The sequence below is a fragment of the Oryctolagus cuniculus genome, chromosome 8 (assembly GCF_964237555.1).
Source record: "Oryctolagus cuniculus chromosome 8, mOryCun1.1, whole genome shotgun sequence".
Classification (NCBI taxonomy): domain Eukaryota; kingdom Metazoa; phylum Chordata; class Mammalia; order Lagomorpha; family Leporidae; genus Oryctolagus; species Oryctolagus cuniculus.
This window is the reverse complement of record NC_091439.1, coordinates 21,103,021-21,128,364: the sequence shown is the minus strand read 5'-3', so window position 1 is coordinate 21,128,364 and position 25,344 is coordinate 21,103,021. Positions and strand designations below refer to the sequence as shown.

Genomic DNA, 25,344 nt, shown 5'->3' with positions numbered 1-25,344 from the left:
GACGTACTTGACGTAGTTGTTTAAGATCCGTGTGGTTGCCTATATAATCTTTCTATTCTGCTGAGAGAATAGCTTTTTAAAAATGATCCTGCCTTTGCCGGGGAATAAAGAAATGCTGCTGTTTTTTCACCCTGGCCTTCTTAAGTAACATTAAATTTTAAGGTAGCATATTTTGTGAGGAACTATTTGTAATAAAAAGTTGTCAGCCAGATCGGTTAATATCCACCCAAGCTTTTCAAATTTGGGTTTAAGTGCTTAAAACACAGAGAACTAGCCATAGTGTTGATATGACTTAACCTTGCAACCGAATAAGTTGGCATACATGTGGTAAGTGGGATAATTTCTGGCTTACTGCAGGGATTTCTAGCACGTTTTAAAAGTCTCGTGCTGTATACGGCTTTTTAAGAACATGGCATGTTTGTAAGTTTCTCATTAACCTTGGCCGAGATCACTGGTACTGGTACTGATGAAGGTCCAGTTGTGGAGAACAGAGACTGATGGTCACCCAGAGCACCCTGGGAAAAAGGGTTTCATTGTGTTTGTCGGTCCGGACACACATGTGCTCACACAGGAGCACTTCTGGGCAGGAGGCGGTTCTCGGGACTGTGTCCCGCTCTCTCTGCTCTTCTGTTCTGTCTCACGGGAACTCGGCACCTGCTTTGTTCTCCCGCGCCTTCTCCTCTGTTTTCTCCTACTCTGTATCCCCGGCCTTCTTTGGGTTCGGCTTCTGGCGCGCTTCAGCCTGCCATGTGCCTGTGCGGCCTCAATTCCACCCCCTGCCTCCTTTGTATGCCATCAGCTTCTGGTTCCTTCCTTCCTTGTTTATTCTCTTCAGATGACTTGATTGGTCTAATCGGCCACCTGACAGAGTGGCTGCTGGGAGTCCAGGGTCCAGCTGTGGTCTGACAGCTATAAAAAAGGCCATGTGTGACACCCACGGCCATACAGACTGCCAGGGCAGCAGGGACATCGCTGGGGTGGTTATCTGAGAAAGACGTAGCTTTTTATTGGGTCAGGTTTCCTTCTCTCGTGTCCTGGTTTGTTTCTTAATCTCTGTTTTAGACATCAGTAGTCCTTGTCCTCTTTGCCTACAATGGCACAAATATATTTGGACATTAGTAGATGTATAATTGGCTCATAGATCACTGCAGGATTCAGATACAAGTGTATGAACTCTTTGAACTACTGGAATATCTTTTAGTGTTGAAACTGGCACTTCATACAATGAGTACATGTTGGCACCAGGTTTCTACTTTAAAAGTATTTATTTGAAAGAGCTAGAGAGAGAGAGAGAGAGAGAGAGAGAAACTCTTCCATCCACTTGTTCATTCCCCAAGTAGCTGCAATGGCAAGGGCTGAGCCAGGCCAAAGTCAGGAGCCAGGAGCTTCATCTGGATCTCTCACGTGGGTAGCAGGGGCCCAAACACTTGGGCCATCTTCCATTGCTTTTCCCAGGCCATTAGGAGGGAGCTGGATCAGAAATGGAGCAGCCAAGATATGAACCAATACCCATGGGCCACAGTGCCGGCCCTAGATCTCTACTTTTTTAACCCCAAACTTCAGTTTTATAGCTTGCAACCCTGCATAAACGTGGAGGTGATGAGTTTTCTGGAAGGACACAAGTTCTAAGTTCTTGTGCCCCTGCCTGCTCCTTTCACTTCCTCTGGCCCTGCAGAACACAGTTTGAAAGATTCCAGTGTATTTCACAGTGAGATTCCATGCAGTGAGAGTATAATGTAGACTCATGTAAGATCTCTATATGTTAGAAAAATTTTAAGATTTTTTAGCATCATCTATGTCTGTTTTAGCTTGTTTTGCCCATATATTTTATATATATCAAAGTAATGATATATACTGTATCTATATATTACTACATCTGTGGGTAATTACACATGTGTATGTAGATAGTACTAGGTATTCTTGTACATGTGAGATTAATGGTCCTAGTTCTCCAAAGCAACCCGAAGTGACTGTAATTGACAGGAGGACAAGAGAAAGGTTCTTGGTGACTTCTGGAGATTGTTCATTCTTTTAAAAATTAACTGTTCAGAGACGATCCTTAGCTCCTTGACCAAATTATTTATTTTGTATATTTGCTTAGATGCCAAATGAATTGAGAGCACCCAAGTTGACAGACCCATAGCAAAATCAAGAATAGTTCACTAAAAAATGAAAGGATTACTCAGAATCATCATATTAAGACAAATGTCTCTGCTTTTCTTTTGTACTGTGCTCCTTTTTAACTAAATGTAATATAAGACAACAAGGTATGAGAAAGTATCTAACAATACAGGGCACACTTTGCATCCCACTTAGAAAGTTACTAGTCTTTGATGAACAGATGTTATTTTCAATCTTAAGTCAGGATTTAGGTTAACTTGTAACAATTTAAAGGGCATAAATAATGGAGTGCAGTTTTCCAGATAGCCTTAATATGTGGGGTTTTATTATTCTGAAGTAGTCTTGGTCTTCAGGTGTGATTCTTATACCCTTTATACAATGAGACCATTAAAACAAGTGTAAACATTTTCAGTATTCTATCTTGATTAATTTGGGGGACTAGCAGAGGATAATAATGTTGTGAATTACTTTTCTTTCTTGATTGTGGAGCTACCTACTGGAAATAGAATTTCCAAAATATTGGGACAACCAACTAACCTGTGCCACATTAAACCTAGAATGATAGGGAAAATAAAGTTTCCACTTTGAGTTGAATTTATTCAAGCAATACCTACTAGGATGATGCTCAGTAGTGTATGGACTTTTTGCAAAGGATTGTGTCTCTGGAATTAACACATGACCCTGTGTGGCTACTTTGACCATATTTGAGATGACCAACCATGGGAAGATCATTTAGTTGTTCCCCCTTTTAAAAGACAAGCAGGTAGAAGTGTGTGAAATCGATCAGCTTATTTAAAAAAGAAAGGCAGTTTAATAACATTCATTCAACCTGGATTTAAAAGCCTGCCAGTCACAGCATATACCTACCTGTTGCTGAGCCTTAGGGCTCCAACCATGGACAAAGAAAAGCTGCTTCCCTGAAGAGGCTCACTGCCTGGCGGGGGAGGCAGGAAAGTAAACACATTATCCTAATGACTGTGGAAGGGGCTGTGGTTGAGGTAAGGCTTGGCACTGTTAGGGAAGCTCCCCTGAGGAAAGTATGGGAGTCTAAGTTGCAATTAAATGGTGCTAGAGGAGGCAGAACAGAGAAGCATCTAGTCAGAATAAACAACCTGCTTGGATGCTTTCAAAAACAGGCGATAAGACTGGCCCAGCATCTTGGGTGGGTGGGCGGGTGGGCAGGCAGCCTGAAGGCAAGGAGGAGGGAAGAAGCAGAGGAAGGCGTGCCAAATGCCTTGCAGGTCCCTGATCCTGAGGGCATTATGATCCATGCTAATAAGTTGCGACTTCATTCTAAGTGCTTAAAAGACTTAGGCAGGCAGGTAACACAATCAGGTTGGACCTAGAAAGTTCATTCTGATTTAAGAATACAGTAAAAAAAGTAGTTGCATGTTCTTTTTTCTGTGTTCTCACCTCCTAAGTAATATTTGGGCATGAATTTCACTCCTATCTGGATTGATTTTGGAAAAACTAACAAAGTACCTGAGTGACACACTAGCTTTTGTCCTAAAACCAACCTTAAGCTTTTCATAGAGTAGAAAATACATGTAAATGTAATAAATGCACTTTGAAAATCTCACTTTATATCATGGAAAAGGAGTACTCTGATAGCATAAGATAAAGTCAAGGAAGAGTTGGGGCAAAATGCTTCCAGTTTCCATGCATCTGCTTGGGGCTTATATATGATTGCTAGGATCATTTGACTCCTTTGAGAATTACTTTGTGTAGTATGCATCATCACAATCAGATCTGTTTTAGACTTGCTTTTATTTGCTGTTGAACACTCCAAGAATGGATTGGACTTGCTCTAGAACCCCAAACTGAGTCTGCTCAACCAGTGCACAGCAAGCCAATCACTGAGACGGGGTGACGGAAGAAAGCAGGTGTTTATCGCAAAGCACAGAATAAGGAGCCAGGCATCTAATGTTCAATTCCTGAATACCTCCCCCCCTCTCCCCCCAGAGAGTCAAGACAGTGGGTCTTGTAGTTCAAAGTTGGAGATGAGCAGGGTGTGACCGGCTCACCTGTGGGCCTCTGGTTGGTCCACAGTGCGCATGGCCTTCCTCTGCCTGGCAAGCATGTTTCCTTTGGAATGGCAAAGGAGGGCTCCAGGCGGTCTGGGCCCAAGGGTAGACTGGATGGTAGTTTCTTTGATCAGGTTCTGGAATGCAGGCTGGAATTGAGATGTTAACCCTGTGAGCTGTACGGGCAATTCTGGTCTTTATGACTTAGTCTCTTGTTCTTGTGTCACTCCCTTAATTTGAAGAGTTCATCTTCACAGAGGAACTGCAAGCTAAGAAAGAGATATGGAGACCTGATAAAATCTACATCAAAGACATTAGGAGTATGGGTTTGGCCTCAGTAGTGACTGACAAGAAATTACTGGTCATGAAGGTAAAGCTTTCAGAGAAATGTAATGATGTTAAATATCTATTTAACGTTTGAAGTACTTGAAATTAAGTTGGGAGGACTTACTGTACATAAAAGCAAAACAATTCACATCCTTTTGTGGGAAGAGCTATAGTACAGTAAGGATTGCAGGCTGGAATAAGGATATAGGAATAACAGAATGAGCCCTATATCTGGATTCAAATCCTGGCTCTGTGCAAATGTCCCAGTCTCTCCAACAAGTGCTGACAGATGAACAAGACGTGCTTTAAAGGTACCTTCCCTACAAGGTTGTTGGGAGCATGTCGGGAGGTTTTTAGAGTGCCCAGTACGTAAGGATCCTTCCGTAAATGCTCATCATGAATGATTCAGTGCCGAGATGTTCCTCAGGGCAGTGTCAGCAGAGCATCACTTGAGCATTGTATAGAAACTCACAGACACTGGTTAGTAAAGTCGGGATGGAAGCTGACGGGGAGTGGAGGAAAGGGCTGAAGTGAGAATTAGAGAGTGGTCTCACCAGAGCAGAGTGCGATCCAGAAGAACACAACCTCCGAAGCACGCGCAGCTTTTTCTTGTGGCGCCTTCCACGTTCTCCATGACTTCTCCAGAGAACCCTTAGGAACTCTGTGTCCTTGTCTGAGAAGTCACTGGGTGTCTTGGAATGAAACTCACTGAATAGAACTTGAAAGGAGCTGGGTCCTGCCTAGCACTTTTCTCACATAGCAGGCTCTTTGTTGCCATTTATTGTTTCTTCTGTCCTTTTCAGTTTGAATGTCATTCACCTAGCTTTAGAAGAATAAAGATAGGAGTTGAGTTTCTCATTCTTTTTTGTAATCTATTAAGATTACTTTCTCTTACTTCCCAAACAGTAGGTTTGTTCTTACAGAGGTTTCAAAATAGCCCTCTTCTTATTTTTCATAAGCCCGTGATCATTCTGGAACGTAGCCATCAAGGCTGCATTTATACAGGCTTCAGTAACTTCTTGCCGACCTTGATCATCCACTCCCCCCTTCAGAGCTGCTCATTTGAAAAGCTCTCTTTGTTGTCATATTGGCAAGGCGCTGGTGTTTTATGACCAAATACATTTGGGTAAAGAAGGGATTGTGGAAATATAACTGAGGCTGTCTGCCTAAGGGTCTGGGAACTGGTGCTCTGGCTAAGCCTGGGGAGGTGAAAAATGGTTCAGAGCAGAAATGATCAGCTTGGTTTCCAGTACAGGAGAGGTGACTGGAAGTGACTTACTCCAACTCGTGGGAAGTGGGGGCCTGAAGAAAAAGTGAGGAACTGTAACTAGGCAGATCAGGCAGCCACATGACCGTGGGCATTTACAAACTCAGATATGATGTTGAGGGTGCAGAGTTAAGAAATGCAGAGTAAGGATTAGGAGACAACCACAAAGAAAGAAATCAGGAGGAAGCTACAGAGCTAACGCACACGGCTCTCTCTGAAGAGGAAGTCAAGGACACAGTGGGTAAACACCCACAGGCCTAAAGTCGTTGTAAAAGTTTTGCATAGTTATTACACTTCACTTCAGGTGTATGTCAGCGACCTGTGGCTCTCACACAGATGTGGTGCTTCACAGTAATGTCAGCCTTACACACAAGTGTAGCAATAAGTACATTTCTTCTTCCAGTTGAGTTCCCTAGTTTGTGACTGTGTGATCTCAGAGGAGCTCAAAACTGAACTCCAAATGCCCTTCGATTCTCTACAGCCCAGCAAGTGTAGAGGTAAAGGCAGTGTGCCGTATGGTATGGGAGCACCACACCAGCAGGTGGGGGGCCAAAGGAAGCCTTAATTTTGCATTGGATTAAAGTTGCAAGCAAAGCAAGTCCCTTCTTTATGTCCTCTGAGGATATCCATCCATGAAGTAGAGAAACTGGATTTGATTTGTGAGTCTACAATAAATGTATTTTCCTAATAGTAAAATTTTTATTTTTTACATTCTAGAGAATTACATTTTAAGGAGACTTAATTTTTTTATTTTTTGACAGGCAGAGTTAGAGAGAGAGAGACAGACAGAAAGAAAGGTCTTCCTTCTGTTGGCTCACCCCTCAAATGGCCGCTACAGCCGGCACTGCACCGTTCTGAAGCCAGGAGCCAGGTGCTTCCTCCTGGTCTCCCATGGGGTGCAGGGCCCAAGCAACTGGGCCATCCTCCACTGCCTTCCTGGGCCACAGCAGAGAGCTGGCCTGGAAGAGGAGCAACCGGGACAGAATCCGGCACCCTAGCCAGGGCTAGAACCCAGGGTGCCGGTGCCACAGGCAGAGGATTAGTCAAGTGAGCCACGGCGCCGGCCGGAGACTTAGATTTTGATAGAGGCTAGATATCAACCTTTATCCAAAAATGCTAATTTTGCCTTCTAACAGATGTCAGCTCAACTTTGTGAGTTAAGAATGTCTGGAACCATTGAGAACGGAATAGATTAAATTACTATTTCAGCTGATGTTGCTGCTGTGCAGTTGGGGCTTCTGATAGGGAAAGTGTGAGACCAATGACTGGGTCTCAACACAGTGCTTGTGTGTGGCAGAGACCTTCGTGTTTTCTTGTGAGACACCAAACTTCAAAGAAGAGATGTAACTGAGCTCGGAGGGACTTTATAACTTCTTATTTGATCCCATTGTATAAGACATGTTAGAAGAAAAACTAACATGGCACGCGTGTTTCCTCCCTTTCCTCAAAGTTAACAACTAACCAGGCTGGTTGTCCTGCTGAAACCCGTCCATCGGTTGTAACCTTCGCTAACTGCACGCAGCTGCTGCCTTTCCACGGTGCTGAGCATGCAGGGTACACAGCAAGGCGGAAGGTTTTCCACAGACCGGTGTTTATGCTGCTGAGACGTAACATTTCTGCACGGGGCTCTGTTGTTTTTACAGAATCCATTTTCCAATTAAAAAATAACATCATATTAAGAGAGTCTTCTTTTTACCAATTAGGTCAAAGCCCTAAAATTTTAAGACCCAAACCCCATGGTTTAGAGCGAACTGATTCACAAACCATAGGTGACTTTGCTACAAGAAGAAAGGGTATGTACTCTAGCACCGCATGCTGTATGGGGTATTGGGAATTTATCTTGTAATGTTCTGTTCTTAAGGCAGTAAAGAAGCACCTTAGATACTACAACTTTTGTAAATAAAACTTCCCAGCATGTTGTCTGTCGAGTGAATGCTTCCTGTAACTCAGTGAGTCTACTTGTTATGCCATTAACATCAGCATGTTATAGATAATATATAATATTCAGTCTTATCCTTTTTCATTATTCCTTTAACATTTTAGATAACACATTGTTTTAAGTTTGTAAACTGCTTTTGTCTCCTGTCTTTATACATAGTCTGTTCTGAAACAATAGTCATTTCTTGCATTAATTATACCATTACTTAGATATTTGATAGCTAAGCTGCTGTGTATTATTGGCCTTTGGGTATCAAAAAAAAAAGTAACATTAAGAATTAAAACTACTGCATTTCAGTCAGTGCAGTATTCTGTACAGGTCTATTTTAAGTATATAGACAAAATTGCTTTCACCCAAATTTAACCAATTTACTCTTCACTATATTTGAGTTGACAAAAATACTTACTCATGAGCCTCAGTCCTTAAATATGACCATCTGTTTTGTATTTGATAATTATAGCATCATTGATTAAAATTATACACATAAGAACAGACTAAATAGCAAACTGGGAAAATGAAAAATTTTCCTTTAGAGTGGCAGGATAAAAAATATGCTTAAATTATTTTCTAAACTAAATTAATATTAACAGGTAAGATTGTTTTAGTTCTTTTGCTTACTCTCTAAATTTCTGAAAAACATTTCAGTCTTAGTAATGGATTCAGAACTCTATTATACATACTAGTGCAATAATCGCTGCAATAATGAGGTAAAGACCATTTATAAATAAAAATAAGAATGTTAGCATCTACCGAATTTTATTTAATTGGGAAAGGATTTGTTGGCTAAATTGAGCTGAAAATTTCAGGTAATTTTTTGAGATTATGGCCTTTGCTCAGAGCAGAGTTTGAGTCAAAAGATACAGTAATTATGATGTGGTTTTGTTGTTTCCAAACTAGGCATGAGTTTTCTTAAAAGGCTTGATAAGTTCTTTAGACTTTAGCAAAGTTTTTGCTTTCTTTTTAGCAAAGATTTGTTTTTCATGCTTCCCATGCATCATTTTATATGTATAGTTTCTAACTTCAATATTGAAGAATGGGAACTTTTTACATGAACAACTTAATTTCCATATTGACAATGAAGTTAGTGAAAAGAGGGAATTCATGAAAGAATTAAAAGTATAAATTGAGCACCAATAAAGGAATTGGACCGTATTACCCTTTCTCGTTCTTAGTTTATGTTCATAAAGTTTTGCTTAAATTCAGAGGACAACCTGTTGAATAGAACTTGAGGCCTTGAGTTAATAATTATGAAACACTGTCAAAGATCCAGTGTCTGTCCCTCGTTGTTTGGCTATGTATCCTTGGAAAAACCATTTAACATCCTTGAACCTCATTTCTTGTGTAAAACAAGCTGATTTTAGTTGTACCCTGGCTGTCAGATACAGATTGAGATATAAAGGGAGACTCTTGTATGATTTCCAAAGTTCTGGGTACTAAAAAATCTCTTTGCTGTTTGTTTTTTCAGTCAAGCCAGCACCTTTAGAAATAAAACCTTTGCCAGAGTGGGAGGAATTACAGGCTCCAGTTAGATCTCCCATCACCAGGAGTTTTGCTCGAGAGTGAGTTGTTTAAAATACCTTGTTTGGATAATGATTATACCTGGAATTGTTGTTATTGTGGAAAATATCTAGAATTAGCAGATCTCAAAGAATGGACTGAGGCACGTCACCTTTTTGACTTCTGTTAAATCTATTTTAATTCAGTATTTGCTTTTTCCATTCTGCTTCTCGCCTGAGTGTATCCTGCATTTTTCCATAGGCTATATGATAACGTGATATCATACATGGAGTGTGTATTTGTGTACCCTTGTGTTTAAAAAGGTTTCTACTTTCATTTCTATTATGATAAACATCAATAGAATAATTCATATAGACAGAAGTTCCTTGAGTTCTCAATAATTTTTAAAAATGTGAAGTGTTCATTTAACCAAAAATTTCTGACAACAACTGATCTGAAAAATTTCTTGTGGGAATCATGTAACTGAGATTTATTTAAATATATATAGGGAAGTGAGAATAATTTACAAAGTTATAAGCCTATGTTGATATGTGTTATATATAAGAATTCTTGGGGTGGGTGTTATGGCATAGCAGGTTAAGCTTAGAGCATCCACATTCCATAGCTGAGTGCCTGGTTCCTGTCCTGCTGTTCTGCTCTCAGTCTTGCTTCTTACTAATGCATATTCTGGGAGGCAGCAGGTGATGTCTTATGTTCTTGAGTCCCTGTCACCTACTTGGGAGACCTGGATGGAGTTCCAGGCTCAGCTTCAGCTTAACCCAGCCCAGACTGTGGCGGGCATTTGGAGAGAGAACCAGTGGATAGAACAGATATCACTCACTTGCTCACCCTGCCTTTCAAATAAAAATTTTTTTCAGATTAAGAATTCTTAGGGGCAAGCACTGTGGCATAGCTGGTAAAGCCACCACTTGTGGTACCAGCATCCCATATGGTCACAGGTTTGTGTCCCAACTGTTCCACTTCCAATCCAGCTCTTTTCTGGTGTGCCTAGGAAAGCAGTGGAAGACGGCCCAAGTCCTTGGTCCTCTGCACCCACATGGGAGACCCTGAGGCGGCTCCTGTTTTTGGCCTGGACTAGCCATGGCCATTGAGGCCATTTGGGGAGGGAACCAGGGGATGGAAGATCTGTCTTTCCTTCTCTCTATATAACTCTGCCTCTCTAATAAATTAATCTTTTAAAAATATTCTTAAATTTCTTAAATTTTCCTTTTTATATTTGTGACTTTGTATTTATCACTAAGTCACTGGTACTGTATTTAAAAAAAAATGTTTTGAAAGGCAGAATTACAGAGAGGGAGAGAGAGATCTTACATCCTCTGGTTCACTACTCAAATGGTCACAAGAGCTGGGGCTGGGCCAGGCAAAAGCTGGCAGCCCAGAGCGCCACCTGATTCTCCTGAGTGACTGTCAGGAACACAGGTGCTTGAATCCTCATCTGCTGCTTCCTCGGGTGCATTAGCAGGGAGCTGGATTGGAAGCAGAACAGCCAGGACTCAAACCTGTGCACTGGTATGTGGTGGGCAGCAGCTTAACCCACGGCACCACAACACCTGCCCCCAGTAATATACTTGTGTTTTGCACAAGATAATTTGATGTCCAAAATGAACTTCATTATACAGCTATGCATATTCCTTGTGTTTGGCTCTGCACAATAAATCATGTTATAATAAATGCATACATAGGCCGGCGCTGCGGCTCAGTAGGCTAATCCTCCGCTTGTGGCGCTGGCACCCCGGGTTCTAGTCCCGGTTGGGGCGCTGGATTCTGTCCCGGTTGCTCCTCTTCCAGTCCAGCTCTCTGCTGTGGCCCTGGAAGGCAGTGGAGGATGGCCCAAGTGCTTGGGCCCTGCACCCGCATGGGAGACCAGGAGGGAGCACCTGGCTCCTGGCTTCGGATCAGCGCAGCACGCCAGCCATAGCAGCCATTTGGGGGGGTGAACCAACAAAAAGAAGACCTTTCTCTCTAACTCCGCCTGTCAAAAAATAAAATAAAATAAATGCATACATAAATAATTATAAACATAAATGAGTATTTCTGAAGGTGTGCATGCTATGACTCATTTTTATTTTGGATGTGATTTTATAAATGTTTGTCAAGGTTTATTGTTGCAATGACAATTTCTGTCATTAGCTCCTCCAGGTTTCCCCTGTCCCCACGACCAGATTCAGTGCACAGCACGACGTCGAGCAGCGACTCACATGACAGTGAAGAGAATTATGTTCCCATGAACCCAAACCTGTCCAGTGAAGACCAGGTATGTAAAGCCTTCCTCTAAGCTTCTCTGTCTCCTGCAGCTCTTTTCAATTATGCAAGCTGTGAATTTTCCCTCCCATCTTTATATACTTGAGAAAAAAATGATAGACAACTTTTAAAGATTTATTTATTTGGGGGCCGGCACTGTGGTGCAGCGGGTTAACACCCTGACCTGCAAGTGCTGGCATCCCGTATGGGCGCCGGTTCAAGACCGGGCTGCTCCACTTCCCATTCAGCTCACTGCTATGGCCTGGGAAAGAAGTAGAAGATGGCCCAAGTCCTTGGGCCTCTGCACCTGCGTGGGCGAATCAGAAGAGGCTCCTGGCTTTGGATCAGCACAGTTCCGGGCATTGTGGCCAATTGGGGAGTGAACCAGCCAATGGATACTTATTTATTTTTAATGGCTGCTGTTATGTTCTCTGAAATGTCAGGCACTCAAGGGAAAACCAGAATAACATCTCCAACAGGTCAATTATCGGTGTCTCAAGACACCAGCCTCTGAGAAAAGGCACTCTGGAAACACCTTGGCTGTGAGCTCTATGTGCACGAGGGCTGATGTCAGAGGCCAACCCAACCTCAGGTGTTTTCATTAATGGTTTCCAGTCGGTGCTCACACTATCTTTTAGAAGATGAGATGTAGGGTCCAGCACTGTGGCGCAGCGGGGTAATCCTCCGCCTGCAGTGCCAGCATCCCATATGGGTGCCAGTTCATGTCCCGACTGCTCCTCTTCCCATCCAGCTCTCTGCTATGGCCTGTGAAAGCAGTAGAAGATGGCCCAAGTCCTTGGGCCCCTGCACCCGCATGGAAGACCTGGAAGAATCTCCTGGCTCCTGGCTTTGGATCGGTGCAGCTCCGGCCATTGTAGCCAATTGGGGAGTGAACCAACAGATAGAAGACCTCTCTCTCTCTCTCTCTCTCTCTGCCTTTCCTTCTCTTTCTGTGTAACTCTAACTTTCAAACAAATAAATAAATCTTTAAAAAAAAAGAAAAGATTTATTTATTTGAAAATCGGAGTTACACAGAAGGAAAGGCAGAGAGAGATCTTCCATCGGCTGGTTCACTCTCCAGTTGGCCACAATAGCCAGAGCTGCACCAATCCAAAGCCAGGAGCCTCTTCTGGATCTCCCACACGGGTGCAGGGACCCAAGGACTTGGGCCATCTTCTGCTTTCCCAGGCCATAGCAGAGAGCTGGATTGGTAGTGGAGCAGCCGGGACTCCAACCGGCGCCCATATGGGATGCCAGCATTGCAGGCGGCAGCTTTACCTACTACCCACAGCGCCGGCCCCTAGACAACTTTTAAAAATGCTTTTTAAAAAGTTTTACTGGTTTTAGACTTTATGATACTATTTTAAAAGAGTCAATGTGTGATATCATTATCTTTCATTGTAAATTATTTGAAAAAACAAAATTTTCCAGCTATATTTAAGATGTGCTTGATTTTTTTTATAGTCTAAGAAAATACATAGGAAGCATTTTATAATGGAGTTCTCCAGGCCCAGTTCATGGTGAAACAGTCATGTGAAGAAAGTCTTTGAGACTCTTTCAGTAATATATCCTTAGATGGGCTTTACAAAGCCCTGTTACATAATTTTAGATTAGCCATGTTATCACAAGGCAGAGTTTTCTAATAGTAGCAAGCATTTTGTTTCCCATAAGTCACATAGTTGCCAGAAATAACTTCAGATGTTTTAAGAATGCAAATTAACTTTAATTCCTAAAAGTAGTGTGCTTTTGCTTTACCTCAGATTTAAGACTTGCTCTGCTGATTTTTTAGTGAGCGGGCATATCAGCATTAGGCTCACCTCTGAGTTAACAATAAGTGACTTGAGAGAAGCTGATTTCTTTCTCATGGTAAAGCGCAGAGAGGTGATGCAAGATTATTGTGGCAGCGCAGTTCTCCGGAGCCCTCAGAGAGTCAGCCCCTTCCAGCCCTGGACTCTGCTGTCCCCTGGGCATGGCCCCACCAAGTGCAGTCCCACACCCAGCTTCAGTGGGGAGGGAAGGGAGAAGCAGCAGAGGCTACAATACACCTGCTTCGTGAAGCAGGTTCCTGGGAGCTTCCAGGCACACACCATCCACCGGAATCTCGCCTGCGCAGCCACACACAGGCACCAGGGTGGCTAGGAAGCACAGCCTTAGTTCTGAGGGACAGTGGGTCCTCCTAAAAATCCCATTCTCGGGGCAGAGGGCAGAGCAGGTGGTGGAGGACACCAGGCAGTATCTGTCAGGATAAGCAAGGAACTAATATCACAACTGGGAGTGAGTGACATGCTAATGACTATTTTCCTTAAAAATTCCTATTTGGAGATACAAAATATAAAGCCTAATTCTGTCAATGGATTTGTTTCTCATATTTAATTGACTTTAGGCAAAAAGAGGTTCCTGACAGCGTATATTGTCAGAGATTAGAATTAAGTGATTTGACAAACTTGATTTGGTCCTTTTTTTAGCTAATGAAATTGAAAATTTAGCAGGTTTATAAAGTATTCTAAAATAAGTTATATTTAGATCACCTTTGAATTACAAGCATCATAAAGCTGTGTTCAACTTACTGATTTTTATTATTTTCAATGACTTAGCTGTTTTCTTGATTATACTAAATAGACTCTAGTAAGAATTTAAATCCTTTATAAATACTACATCAGAATAGATATTGTGGGGCTGGCACTATGGCGCAGCGGGTTAAAGCCCTGGCCTGAAGCGCCGGCATCCCATATGGGTACTAGTTCTGGTCCCGGCTGCTCCTCTTCTGATCCAGCTCTCGGCTATGGCCCGGGAAAGCAGTAGAAGATGGCCCAAGTGCTTGGGCCCCTGCACCCATGTGGGAAACCTGGAGGAAGCTCCTGGCTCTTGGCTTTGGATCAGCTCAGCTCTGGCCATTGCAGCCATCTGGAGAGTGAACTAGCGGATGGAAGACCTCTTTCTCTGTCTCTACTTCTCTAACTCTCTTTCAAATAAAAGATTTATTTTATTTAAAAAAATATATTGTTTCCAATTTTTATTATTAACTCAATTAGGCCTTTTTTTGTAATTAAAGATTTATAAAGGCAGAGTTACAGAGACAGGGGGAAGGACAGTGAAATCCTCCATCAGCTGGTTCACTCCATCCTCTCTAAAATAAATCTTAAAAAGAAAAAAAAGGCAAATAGACTTCCTTATGGACACATGACAGTGAAAAAAAATCCACAGTTCTAATGATAGTTAGATACAACATTTAATGAGCAACTCTGAGAAAGTGTCTTTGGGAACAGCTAATAGGTACTAAGCATGCAGTCGTATGAACTTACGGAGTCTGTGTATAGCCTTACGGGCACTGTGACTGCTTCTGTGTGCTTCCAATCTGGCACTTGCCTGCCGTCTTCCACGGATCATCTTTGAGTGCAGAATTCTACACACACTCACAGCTGACTCTGTGTGTGTGACAGTGAAGTGTGCGGTCATTCAAAGAAACACTTTCCTGATGATTTCAGTTTCTTCACAAACTAGAAAAGGGGAGAAGGGGAAGGTTACTATTTGTATCAATTGAGTACCCAAACAAACTTTTTGTGCCTGCTTTTTATTTATTTATTTATTTGACATATAGAGTTAGACAGTGAAGGAGAGAGACAGAAAGAAAGGTCTTCCTTCCGTCGGTTCACCTTCCAAATGGCCGCCTGCTACTTTCAATATTATTGAACATCTTATTAACAGCACTTGGTCACTTTGATTTAAAAATCCTTTCTTCCACATAGGGCTGTCACGTGTAGTTGTGTACTGCATGGTGTGCAGTATGTACACAGTACTGCACACACCATGTACCCATATCCAGGCCAGATGCCATTCATCGGCCTGGGCCTGGGCACAGAGCTGTGTAGCCCCAGGGGAAGAAACACCCTTTCCTAATTCACAACGAGGGTTTATGCCGGCTGTCAGCAGCCCTGCTCAACCAAACGAGAGACTAAGTTCAGTGTTTGTCTAGCAAATGTCCGTTCCGTAAAGCACAGCTTTCGCTGTTCAGCCTGAGCAAAAGAAATGAAGTAGCAGTAGAAGGGAATCAATTTAGCCAGGTTTATGCAGCTTTCAGATTGTTTTATCATAAATGGTATAAATTTTTAAGTTCATTGCGTCACTATGGTTTTCTTCTAAAGTATGAGATCCTATATGAACATTAGTAACACCGTGGCAGAAGGCACACAAGTGAAAGCTCTAACACTCATGTGGTCTTCCTCTGAGAAGTCAGGAACATTTCCCAATGGGGTTAAAAGCAGTAAGGCAGGAAAACAGATCCTTTTTTGGAGCACAGTTAGAAAACTGTCATAACTAGAGGATGTATGTAGGGATGTCGTTCTTGGCCATCCTTTTTCGCTTAGCCCCGATCTTCAACTTCCTGCTAACCTATTTCTTTACCATTTCCTGCCTCAAGCTTTTTCTTGCTGTTTATTGCTGTCATCTATCTTCATATTTTCTTTATCTTGTTTTAGAGAAGACTCTTATAGCACAATTCCTTTTAGGAAGGAAAGAATCAGGCTAAGAGAAAGCAGGGGGAATTAAGTGGTAAGAATTCTAGAGGATTCAAACAAAACAGGCTTTGCCAATGGAGTCCTTATTCAAAGTCGTTAGGTGATCATTTTATTTGGAAAGCTTTTAAATAAAATGTAGACAGTTTATTAATTTGAAAGTAGGTAATATAAAGATCTACCTAAAAATACTGAGTACAAATGTAATTTTAATAATGTTCAGGTTGAACTGTCACAGCTGGTTTCAGCTTGATGTTCCAATCTTAGTTTGAACCATGGTTAGCTTTTGAAATTACTTTCTAGCTTGCTCTAAGTTTTAATTGAGTTTTTAAAATACTGCTTATTTTCTTTCAATCCTACAAGTACTTAATTTTCTAGATAGGCCTCTCTTTAAACTGCGTCCTCTTGCAGCAAACGTGTAGGCCCCTGTAGACCACACACAGGGGCAGCCCCTCTCATGGCTCAGCACTGAGGTGGTTGTGCTGTACTTTCAGAGTCTTCTTGGCAGTAACAGTCTTGATGGAGGAAGCAGTCCTGTGATCAAGCCCAAAGGAGACAAGCAAGTAGAATACCTCGACCTCGATTTAGACTCTGGGAAGTCCACACCACCACGTAAGGTAAGCGAACCCCAATTCTAGAAACACAGGTAACTCACATTGTAAACCTACAGGATAATCTTTGAGGGGAATTTTGTGTTTAAGTTTCAGAAATCTCATTACCTCATACTGTTTCATAGAACACAAGTAAAAAAAAATTATGGAAACTGACAGATTCTGTTTTCCCCATTGACATGATCACTAAATTCCAAAGGTAGTTTGTTCACTCTCTTGGAAATGTTAGCTCAAATTATGTGCTATTTTGTACAGACAGGAACTCTGCCATTTAGAAGTTCACTTCACCCTCTATTTCTCTTACACCTTCGGTACTTCCCTTACTTAACACCTGGCAATGAATGCACTAATAATTATATTTGTCTAATATCTAGTTGGATTTTAAAAATAAGAGTGTCCATTAGCCTATGTACTTTGTCATTTTTTTAAAAAATATATATATATATATATATATATATATATATATATATTTGAAAAACAGAGATACAAAGAGAGAGATCTTCCATCTGCTGGTTCACGCCCCATACAGCCAAAACAGGGCCAACCGGAAGCCAGGAGCCAGGAGCTTCCTCTGGGTCTCCCACAGGGGTGCAGGGGCCCAAGCACTTGGGCCATCTTCACCTGCTTTCCCAGACCACGGCAGAGAGGTGGATTGAAAGTGCAGCAGCTGGGACTTGAATGGGTGCCCATTTGGGATGCTGGCACTGCAGGCAGTGGCTTTACCCCTATGCCACAGCATGGGCCCCATCATTTTTAAAATATGCTTTTCAAAAATCATTCCTTAGTTCTGAAAGTGAACACTGATCAGGGCTTGAAAAGAGGCAAGCATTTGGCACAGCAGTTTAGACACCCCTTGGGATGCCTGCAGCCTTCACCGGAGTGCCTGGGTTCAAGTCCTGGCTCTACTTCCAATGGAGCTTACTGTTCACATGCACCCTGGCAGGCAGCAGCGATGGCTCAAGCAGCTGGAGCCCTGTCACCCACATGGGAAACCTGGATTGAGTTCCTGGCTGCTGGCTTTGCCCCCGTGAAGCAGTGGATGGAAGATCTGTTTCTCTGCCTTTTAAATAGAATGAAAATAGTTTAAGTCAAGCGTAACTCATAGGAACAATCCAGTTGTGCATGGTAACATGAGCCAGGTGTTTGCTCTCCTTATTTTCTGTGGATTTTATCTGTGATAGGAGCACTAGTTTGAATGCTTACATGTAGTAATTTTAAATTTAAGGGGGAAATACTGTATAGTTAGGAGACAGAACCCATTGTTAAATTGAGGTAATGTTCTTTGGCATTGTGTTTGTGTGTGTGTGTGTGTGTGTGTGTGTGACCCTGTAGAATTTCAAGTGTTCATGGTACATTTGTGTCTCTGTTTTAAGAATGAATTTCACTCAGAAACATTCCTTCATATGTGGGACCTTTTTTCTTTGCATTTTAGCAAAAGAGCAGTGGCTCAGGCAGCAGTGTCGCTGATGAGAGAGTGGATTATGTTGTGGTTGACCAACAGAAGACCCTGGCCTTGAAGAGCACACGGGAAGCCTGGACAGATGGCCGGCAGTCCACAGAGTCGGAAACACCCAGCAAGAGTGTCAAGTGAAAGCAGCACTCGGCTGTTTCTGAACAAGAGAACCGCACTGGAGAGAGAAAGCCTTTTTTGAAGATGACTTGACACTCTAGGTAGATCCTTGTAGGACTGCAGTCAAAGGACCTTTCAGACATAATCAAGCAATTTAGACTGTAAATGGTGCTTTGTGGTATCTGAACAATTCGTGCTGTGTAAATAATGTGGGGAAATAGTATTTAGCTCCCAGAGAAACATCTGTTCCATAATTAACACACTTGTAGTATTACTGTATTTATGCACTTTTTCGTTTAAAACATTGGTCTGGGTATTCCCCCATGTACTTTAACAGAATTCCTTTCGAACTTCCTGCCCCCGCCCCCCGCCCCGCCACTATTCTATGTAACAATACTAAATTAACTAAGCTACTTTCTAGATTTGGAAATTAGTGTTTAAAGTCTAAAGACATTAAAATGAGAAGTAGATAAACAAGTTAGCTTTCCCTGAAGCTTTGGGTGGTAACTATTAGCTTAGGCTACAAAGTAGAATTGGACTTATCAAATTCACTGCCTTCCAAAATGCTAAAGATAATGTGTGTCATGTCCTACTGCTGTCAGGACCTAGTTCTCTGGTTCATGTACATTTAGTTTTTAATGGTGGAACTTTGTTATATTTTGTTAATTACAGTGTTTTTGGTTCATTGAGTGAAGATTCTGCCGGGTAGGATCTTGCACTCTTGAAAGACTGAAATATAACACTATCAAGTAAGCCTGCAAATCATTGGTGGCATGCAGTGATGTTGTGTTCTTACACTTGTTAACATTTATTAAATGTTATTTGCGAAAGGTAGATTGTATAACTAATCAGGTACGTACAAGGCACTGATGTGCTAATACACTGATCAGGTTTAGACTACGAGCTTTAGTTGTGTTCTTGTTAATCTTAACATTGGTTCCCAGTTTGGAATTAATGAAGCAGTTGACACTCACTGTTAGTTATAGCAACATACTGTGATTTTTAATTAGACAGTAATTCAGATTTATTACTTTTAAGAATGAAATTCTGTCTTTTGACACCACAGTGCCCTTTCTATGATTTTTTTACTTACTATTCTTCTTGGCCTTATATTTAAATCCCTATGCAATTAATATTTTATATCTACCTTTTTTAAAAAAATGTTATATAAGTGATTCTCCTATGTAGCACCTGTTGCTTTTTCAGTCAGAGAATTGAAGATTTTGTACTGTGATTTCTATTCACTGCCCCAATTCAAGAAATATCAGAGCCTTACTATAATGTGAAATCTTACCATCATGGACCCCTTCCACTCAGATTTCTGAAACTACCAGAGGAATGGTATAATTCTGTCTCACCTACAACATGGTCCTGCGACACTGATACCAAGACCAGGAATTTAGTGAGGCTACAATTATATTCATCTGTCTTAGCTTTGCAACATAATTTAGAAAGCAAGTATAGTTTGTTAACTAAGTTACATGCAATCTCTTATATACTGGTTTGAGACTTACTAACAGGTTTTGGAGGGGACATACATAGAGATAGAAATGCTCACTGCTGAGGCATGACACCTTTCCCTCCATTCAGACCTCTAACTGTTGCCTAAGTACACAGATGTGCCGATTTCTGGCCCCCTTGGCCATAGTACTGTGCCTAATCAATGTAATGGGTTTGTTTCCCCAATCCACAAACTAAAAGTGTTTATAACAAGATGAATTGTAGACTAGTAACATTTAATGCTTTTAAATGTTTGCTTCTTTTTAAACAAAAACTAAAGCCCAGAAGTGAATTTTGAGGTGGATTTTTAAATAAAAAAGATTGTTTGAGTTTGGTGTGCAAGCTGTTTATTGATGAAGTCACAAAATAAAATCTCAAATGATTGAAGTGTGCCTCAACTATCAACACACACAGTATAGTTTAGGCATAAAGATACTAACTTGTATTACCTGAAGGATGAACATACTTTGAGGTTTAAACCACAAAAATATACAACTCAAGAATGAAAACCTTTCTTTAAGGCTGTGTATCCCAACAGCAGGGCCCAAAGCAATTATGAGTGTTTTTTTCTGTGATTTCTGCTTCACTTTTTACAAGTTGACTCACCACTTTTGAGTATCTACAATACTCTAATCTGTAGAAATTTCCCTATGATGCTGAGCAATTTAAGAATTGAAATGGATTAGAAAAATGGTTTGCTGTAGATAACTAAATCATATTAACATTGTTTTAACAAATTAAAAGATAATTTCTTATTGATCAGCATCTTCCAAAGATTTTTAGCATTAAATGCTTTCTTAAAACTTCTTGTTACCCAAATACATACATACTGAAAAGTCCCTTTTATCAGTATATTTATAAATGTGTTGAGTGCCCAGGTTACTTATTTTAGTCTTTTAGTAAGAATAACAAGACTTCTGAATTATTTGAGTAATGCAAACATGGGGTATGAGGAGTTGATGAAACCTCAACAGTCAGTTTATTCCTATGCCTTATTCTGTTTGCATACTCTCAATAAAATTTTGCTTCTTGCAGATATAAATATGAACAATAAGCCTTTAAACACATCTCAGGAGATTATTTAGAGATAGTTTAAGTTGTATTCTCAGGTGTATACAAAGATTAACCTACTAGCTGAAGTTAATACAGAATATGTCTAATGTGGCATGGTAAGAATATGTAACAAATTAGAATACACATTTTTATTGGGTTTTAAAATAACACACTTGAAAAACTAAGTCAAATCAAACCCTTTAACTCACCCCTAACTCAACTCTTAAAAAGCTAGATTTTGGCAAGGCTTGAAAGCCACTGGTTACCCATGTGACTATTATGATGTTACCACTCTTCTTTCTGCTACATGTTTGACAACCACAACTTTTTTTAAGATTTAACTATTTTATTTCAAAGAGTTATACAGAGAGAGAGATAGAGAGACAGAGATCTTCCATCCACCAGTTCACTCCCTAGACAGCCACAGTAGCCAATGATGGGCCAAGCTGAAGCCAGGAGCCTGGAGATTCATCCAGGTCTCCCATTTGGGTGGCAAGAACCCGAACACTTTGGCCATCCTCTATTGCTTTCCCAGGTCATTAACAGGAGCTGGATTGAAAATGAAGCAGCCAGGCCATGAACCAGTACCCACATGGGATGTCAGTGTCACAGGCAGCAGCTTTACCTCCTATGCCACAACACCAGCTCCTGTCTCTATTTCTTATTGTGACAGACTAAGATTTTATGAAGGTTTAAATGTCAAGCAAAGCACACATAGCTGTCCTTTGAAAAGCTAAATTCAAGCTTGAAGAATATTAAGCTGTCTAACCCACATAAGCTATAAAAGATGTTATAAATCTGTACTCTAGTTTATACATTTTAATGTTAATCAGTACCACATAAACTACTGTGACTAGACAATTCCATAAAGGTACTATGACTGTGTTTTTGCATGTAGATAGCATTATATTTAGTCCTGAATTTAAATCTATATGCAAACACTGCTGTACTTGTACAATAAGGTCAGAATTTCTTCTGGACATTTTTTTTTTTTTTTTGACAGGCAGAGTGGACAGTGAGAGAGAGAGACAGAGAGAAAGGTCTTCCTTTTGCCGTTGGTTCACCCTCCAATGGCCGCCGCTGCAGCCGGCGCACCGCGCTGTTCCGATGGCAGGAGCCAGGATCCAGGTGCTTTTCCTGGTCTCCTATGGGGTGCAGGGCCCAAGCACCTGGGCCATCCTCCACTGCACTCCCTGGCCACAGCAGAGAGCTGGCCTGGAAGAGGGGCAACCGGGACAGAATCCGGCGCCCCGACTGGGACTAGAACCCGGTGTGCTGGCGCCGCAAGGTGGAGGATTAGCCTATTGAGCCACGGCGCCGGCCCTCTTCTAGACATTTTATATTTAATTAATGGGGTTCACAATCTTCCTATTCACACTTAAACTGGAAATGTGGCACCTGTGCTTGTCTTCCTACTAGTGGGAAATTGTCTGCTTTCTCCCTCAAGGGAAAATAATATTTTTTTAATATTTTTTAAAGTACTAACTACTCGATGCCTGTGGACTATGTCATTATAGTGAGCATCCTTCCACAGCTAGTGCCTCTTGATGCTGGCCCATTGGAGATGTAATCTGAGTGGTTCCAAAGCCTTTGGTGTGATAGTAACAATTTCGGTTCTTATCTCTAGTTTGTGCTGTAGAACTCAGCCTCCACAGTCAGTTAAGCCATCCAGTTTGTAACAGGAATTGTGCCTGTGACCAAAAGTTGGTGCACTAGCAAGAAACATGTGTCCTGGCATAACAGTTGTCATCAAGAACATCTGTTATGATATGGAAATTATGTAGTTGTAAAACCTGAACAGTGAGATGAAAAGCCATGGTATAAATGAATGCAGTAGACATCATGGACTTGATAATGGTAAACTTGATTTGGTAAGTTAAATTGTCAGATTATTGAGATAATTGTTTTTCGTCTATCTAAATATATATTACTATGCTTTGAAGTAATCTGTCTTCTTTCACATAGGCTTATTATTGTTTAGGTGCAGTATAGTCTCTGTATATGAGAGTTTCAACAAACTAATGAGTCAAGGGATTAACACAGCTTTTACTTCCCTCATGTAAAAAGATGTATTTAGCTGTTTGTGAGTTCTTGTAAATTGAATGTTGATTATCATTCCAAATTTCAAAAACAATATCTTATGTATAATTTTATTTATCCCTTCTTACACATCTTTTATAAAGATCCAATTGTAGGGCCGGCGCCGCGGCTCACTAGGCTAATCCTCCGCCTAGCGGCGCCGGCACACCGGGTTCTAGTCCCGGTCGGGGTGCCGGATTCTGTCCCGGTTGCCCCTCTTCCAGGCCAGCCCTCTGCTGTGGCCCGGGAGTGCAGTGGAGGATGGCCCAGGTGCTTGGGCCCTGCACCCCATGGGAGACCAGGAAAAGCACCTGGCTCCTGGCTCCTGCCATCGGATCAGCGCGGTGCGCCGGCCACATCGCGCTGGCCGCGGCGGCCATTGGAGGGTGAACCAACGGCAAAGGAAGACCTTTCTCTCTGTCTCTCTCTCTCACTGTCCACTCTGCCTGTCAAAAAAAAAAAAAAAAAAAAAAAAAAAAAAAAAAGATCCAATTGTAGATATTTTCTGCTACAAAATAAAACTTTTCACTTTGGTTTCAAGACCTTAAATAGTGTGAATACTGACATTGTAAACTAACGAGGCCATTTACAGCTCCCATCCATCCTTAGAGTCTTTATATGGACCAAAAGCCCAGCTTTGGCATCTGCAATGCCAGCTTCCCAGGTGGGTACCAGTCCATGTCCCATCTGCTCAACTCCAGTGAAGCTTCCTGCTAATGGCCTGGGAAAACAAAAGATGACCCAAGTGCCTGGGGCCCTACACCCAAATGGGGGACCCAGAAGAAACTGCTGGCTTCGGCATGACTCAGCCTTGGCCAATGTGGCCATGTGGGGAGTGAACCACCAGATTGAAGATCTCCGTTTCTACCCCTCTCTTTGTAGCTCTCTTTCAAATAATTAAAATCTTAAAAAAAAAAAAATCTTGGGCAGCAGCATTGTGGTTTGGTGGGTTAAGCCTCTGTAATGCTGGCATCCCATATGAGTGCTCCTTTGAGTCTCTGCTGTTGCAGTTCCAATCTGGCTCCCTGCTAATGGCCTGGGAGGCAGCAGAAAATGGCCCAAGTGTTTAGACTCCTGCCACCCACGTGAAAGACTTGGAGGGAATTCCATGTTCCTGACTTTAGCTTGACCAGCCCTGGCCATTGCAGCTATTTAGAGGGTGAATCATCAGGTGGAAGTCCATCTTTCCCTTCCTGTTTCACTCTGCCTTTCAGATAAATCTTTATTTTAAAAAAATCTTACATTAACTGTACTTGCCAGTCCAGCTTCTCTATTTCTCTAGGGTCACTCACTTTCTGCAAGGAAGCTCTCATTAAATCATGTGAAAATGTAAGTCCTGAGCTAGTCAGGAAAAACAGATTGTCAGCATGTGCATGTGCCCTGTTAACTCCTCCACCTGCCAGTGCTACCAGTATTTTATTGAAGGAAAAGCCATATAGGGGCTAGCTCTGTGGCAGAGTAGGCTAAGCCTCTGCCTGAAGTGCTGGCAACCCATATGGGCACCAGTTCATGTCCTAGCTGCTTTACTTCTGATCCAGCTCTCTGCTTATGGCCTGGGAAAGCAGCAGAAGATGGCCCAAGTCCTTGAGCTCTTGCACCTTGTAAGACCTGGAAGAAGCTCCTGACTTCTGGCTTCAAATCCACCCAGCTCTGGCTGTTGCAGCTGTTTGAGGAGTGAACAAGCAGATGGAAGACCTCTCTGTCTCTCCCTCTCTGTAACTCTACCTCTGAAATAAATAAAAATCTTGGAAGAAAGAAAGAGAGAGAGAGGGAGGGAGAGAGGGAAGGAGGGAGGAAGAGAGAGAGAGAGAAGGGATAGAGGGAGGGAGGGGCCCAAATAAATAAATAAATAAGGACCTGGGTGCAAATGTTATTACAAAGTACATTTTATATGTAAACTATGACTTGAAGAATTCTGTTTGTTCATTGGAATTTTTCATTTCTGTGACAGTTTGCAAACATCTCCAGTGCTTACCAAAATCCCAAGCATGGCTGTAAGTCCACCCTTTTTGTCTACTCAGCACCTGTGCTTTCACAAAATCATATTTGGAAGTTTGGAGAGGATGAGGTTATCTTCTTTAAGGTCATTCTCTGCTCGTCTGTCTTCTGATCACCCTATAAATAAGGAAACTTCTGGGTATTTGCATGTAACTCCTTTGGGGAAAAAACTATGTCCTCTGATATACTCTTTGAATTGCAATTTTTTTTAAGGAGAGTTTTATAAAGAATGACTTGGGAATTCTGTGAAAGCTGTTCCATATTTAAAAGCTGGATTAAAAATGGGAAGCACTTTGTGTTGTTTTTAAAAAGATTTACTTATTTTCATTTGAAAGAGTTAAAGAGAGAGAGAGAGACATCTTCCATCAGCTGGTTCATTCCCCAAATGGCTGCAATAGCCAGGGCTGGGCCAAGCCAAAGCCAGGAGCCTGGAACTCCATCTGGGTCTCCCACGTGGGTGGTGGGGGCCCAAGTACTTGGACCATCTTCCACTGCTTTTCAGGAGAATTAGCAGGGAGCTGGATCAGAAGTAAAGCAGCTGGGACTTGAACCAGGCACTCATCTGGGATGCCGGCATCACAGGTG

At 41.7% G+C, this 25,344-nt stretch overlaps 1 protein-coding gene across 6 annotated transcripts in view; it reads left to right on the top strand.

The window, feature by feature from the left end:
• Positions 1-19,958, top strand: part of GAB1 (GRB2 associated binding protein 1) — a 132,335-nt gene extending 112,377 nt beyond the window's left edge. For 4 of the 6 annotated variants that reach the window (XM_017347322.3, XM_017347321.3, XM_070047490.1 and 1 more), the window contains 4 exons: positions 9,144-9,237; positions 11,327-11,450; positions 16,443-16,565; positions 17,992-19,958. In XM_017347322.3, coding sequence (XP_017202811.1) covers positions 9,144-9,237; positions 11,327-11,450; positions 16,443-16,565; positions 17,992-18,150 — 500 coding nt within the window. In that variant the 3' untranslated portion in view covers positions 18,151-19,958. Of the gene's footprint in view, positions 1-7,442; positions 7,533-9,143; positions 9,238-11,326; positions 11,451-16,442; positions 16,566-17,991 lie in introns of all 6 variants that reach the window. The other 2 variants (XM_002716934.4, XM_017347320.3) reach the window with 1 other exon arrangement.
• The last annotated feature ends 5,386 nt before the right edge of the window (positions 19,959-25,344 follow it).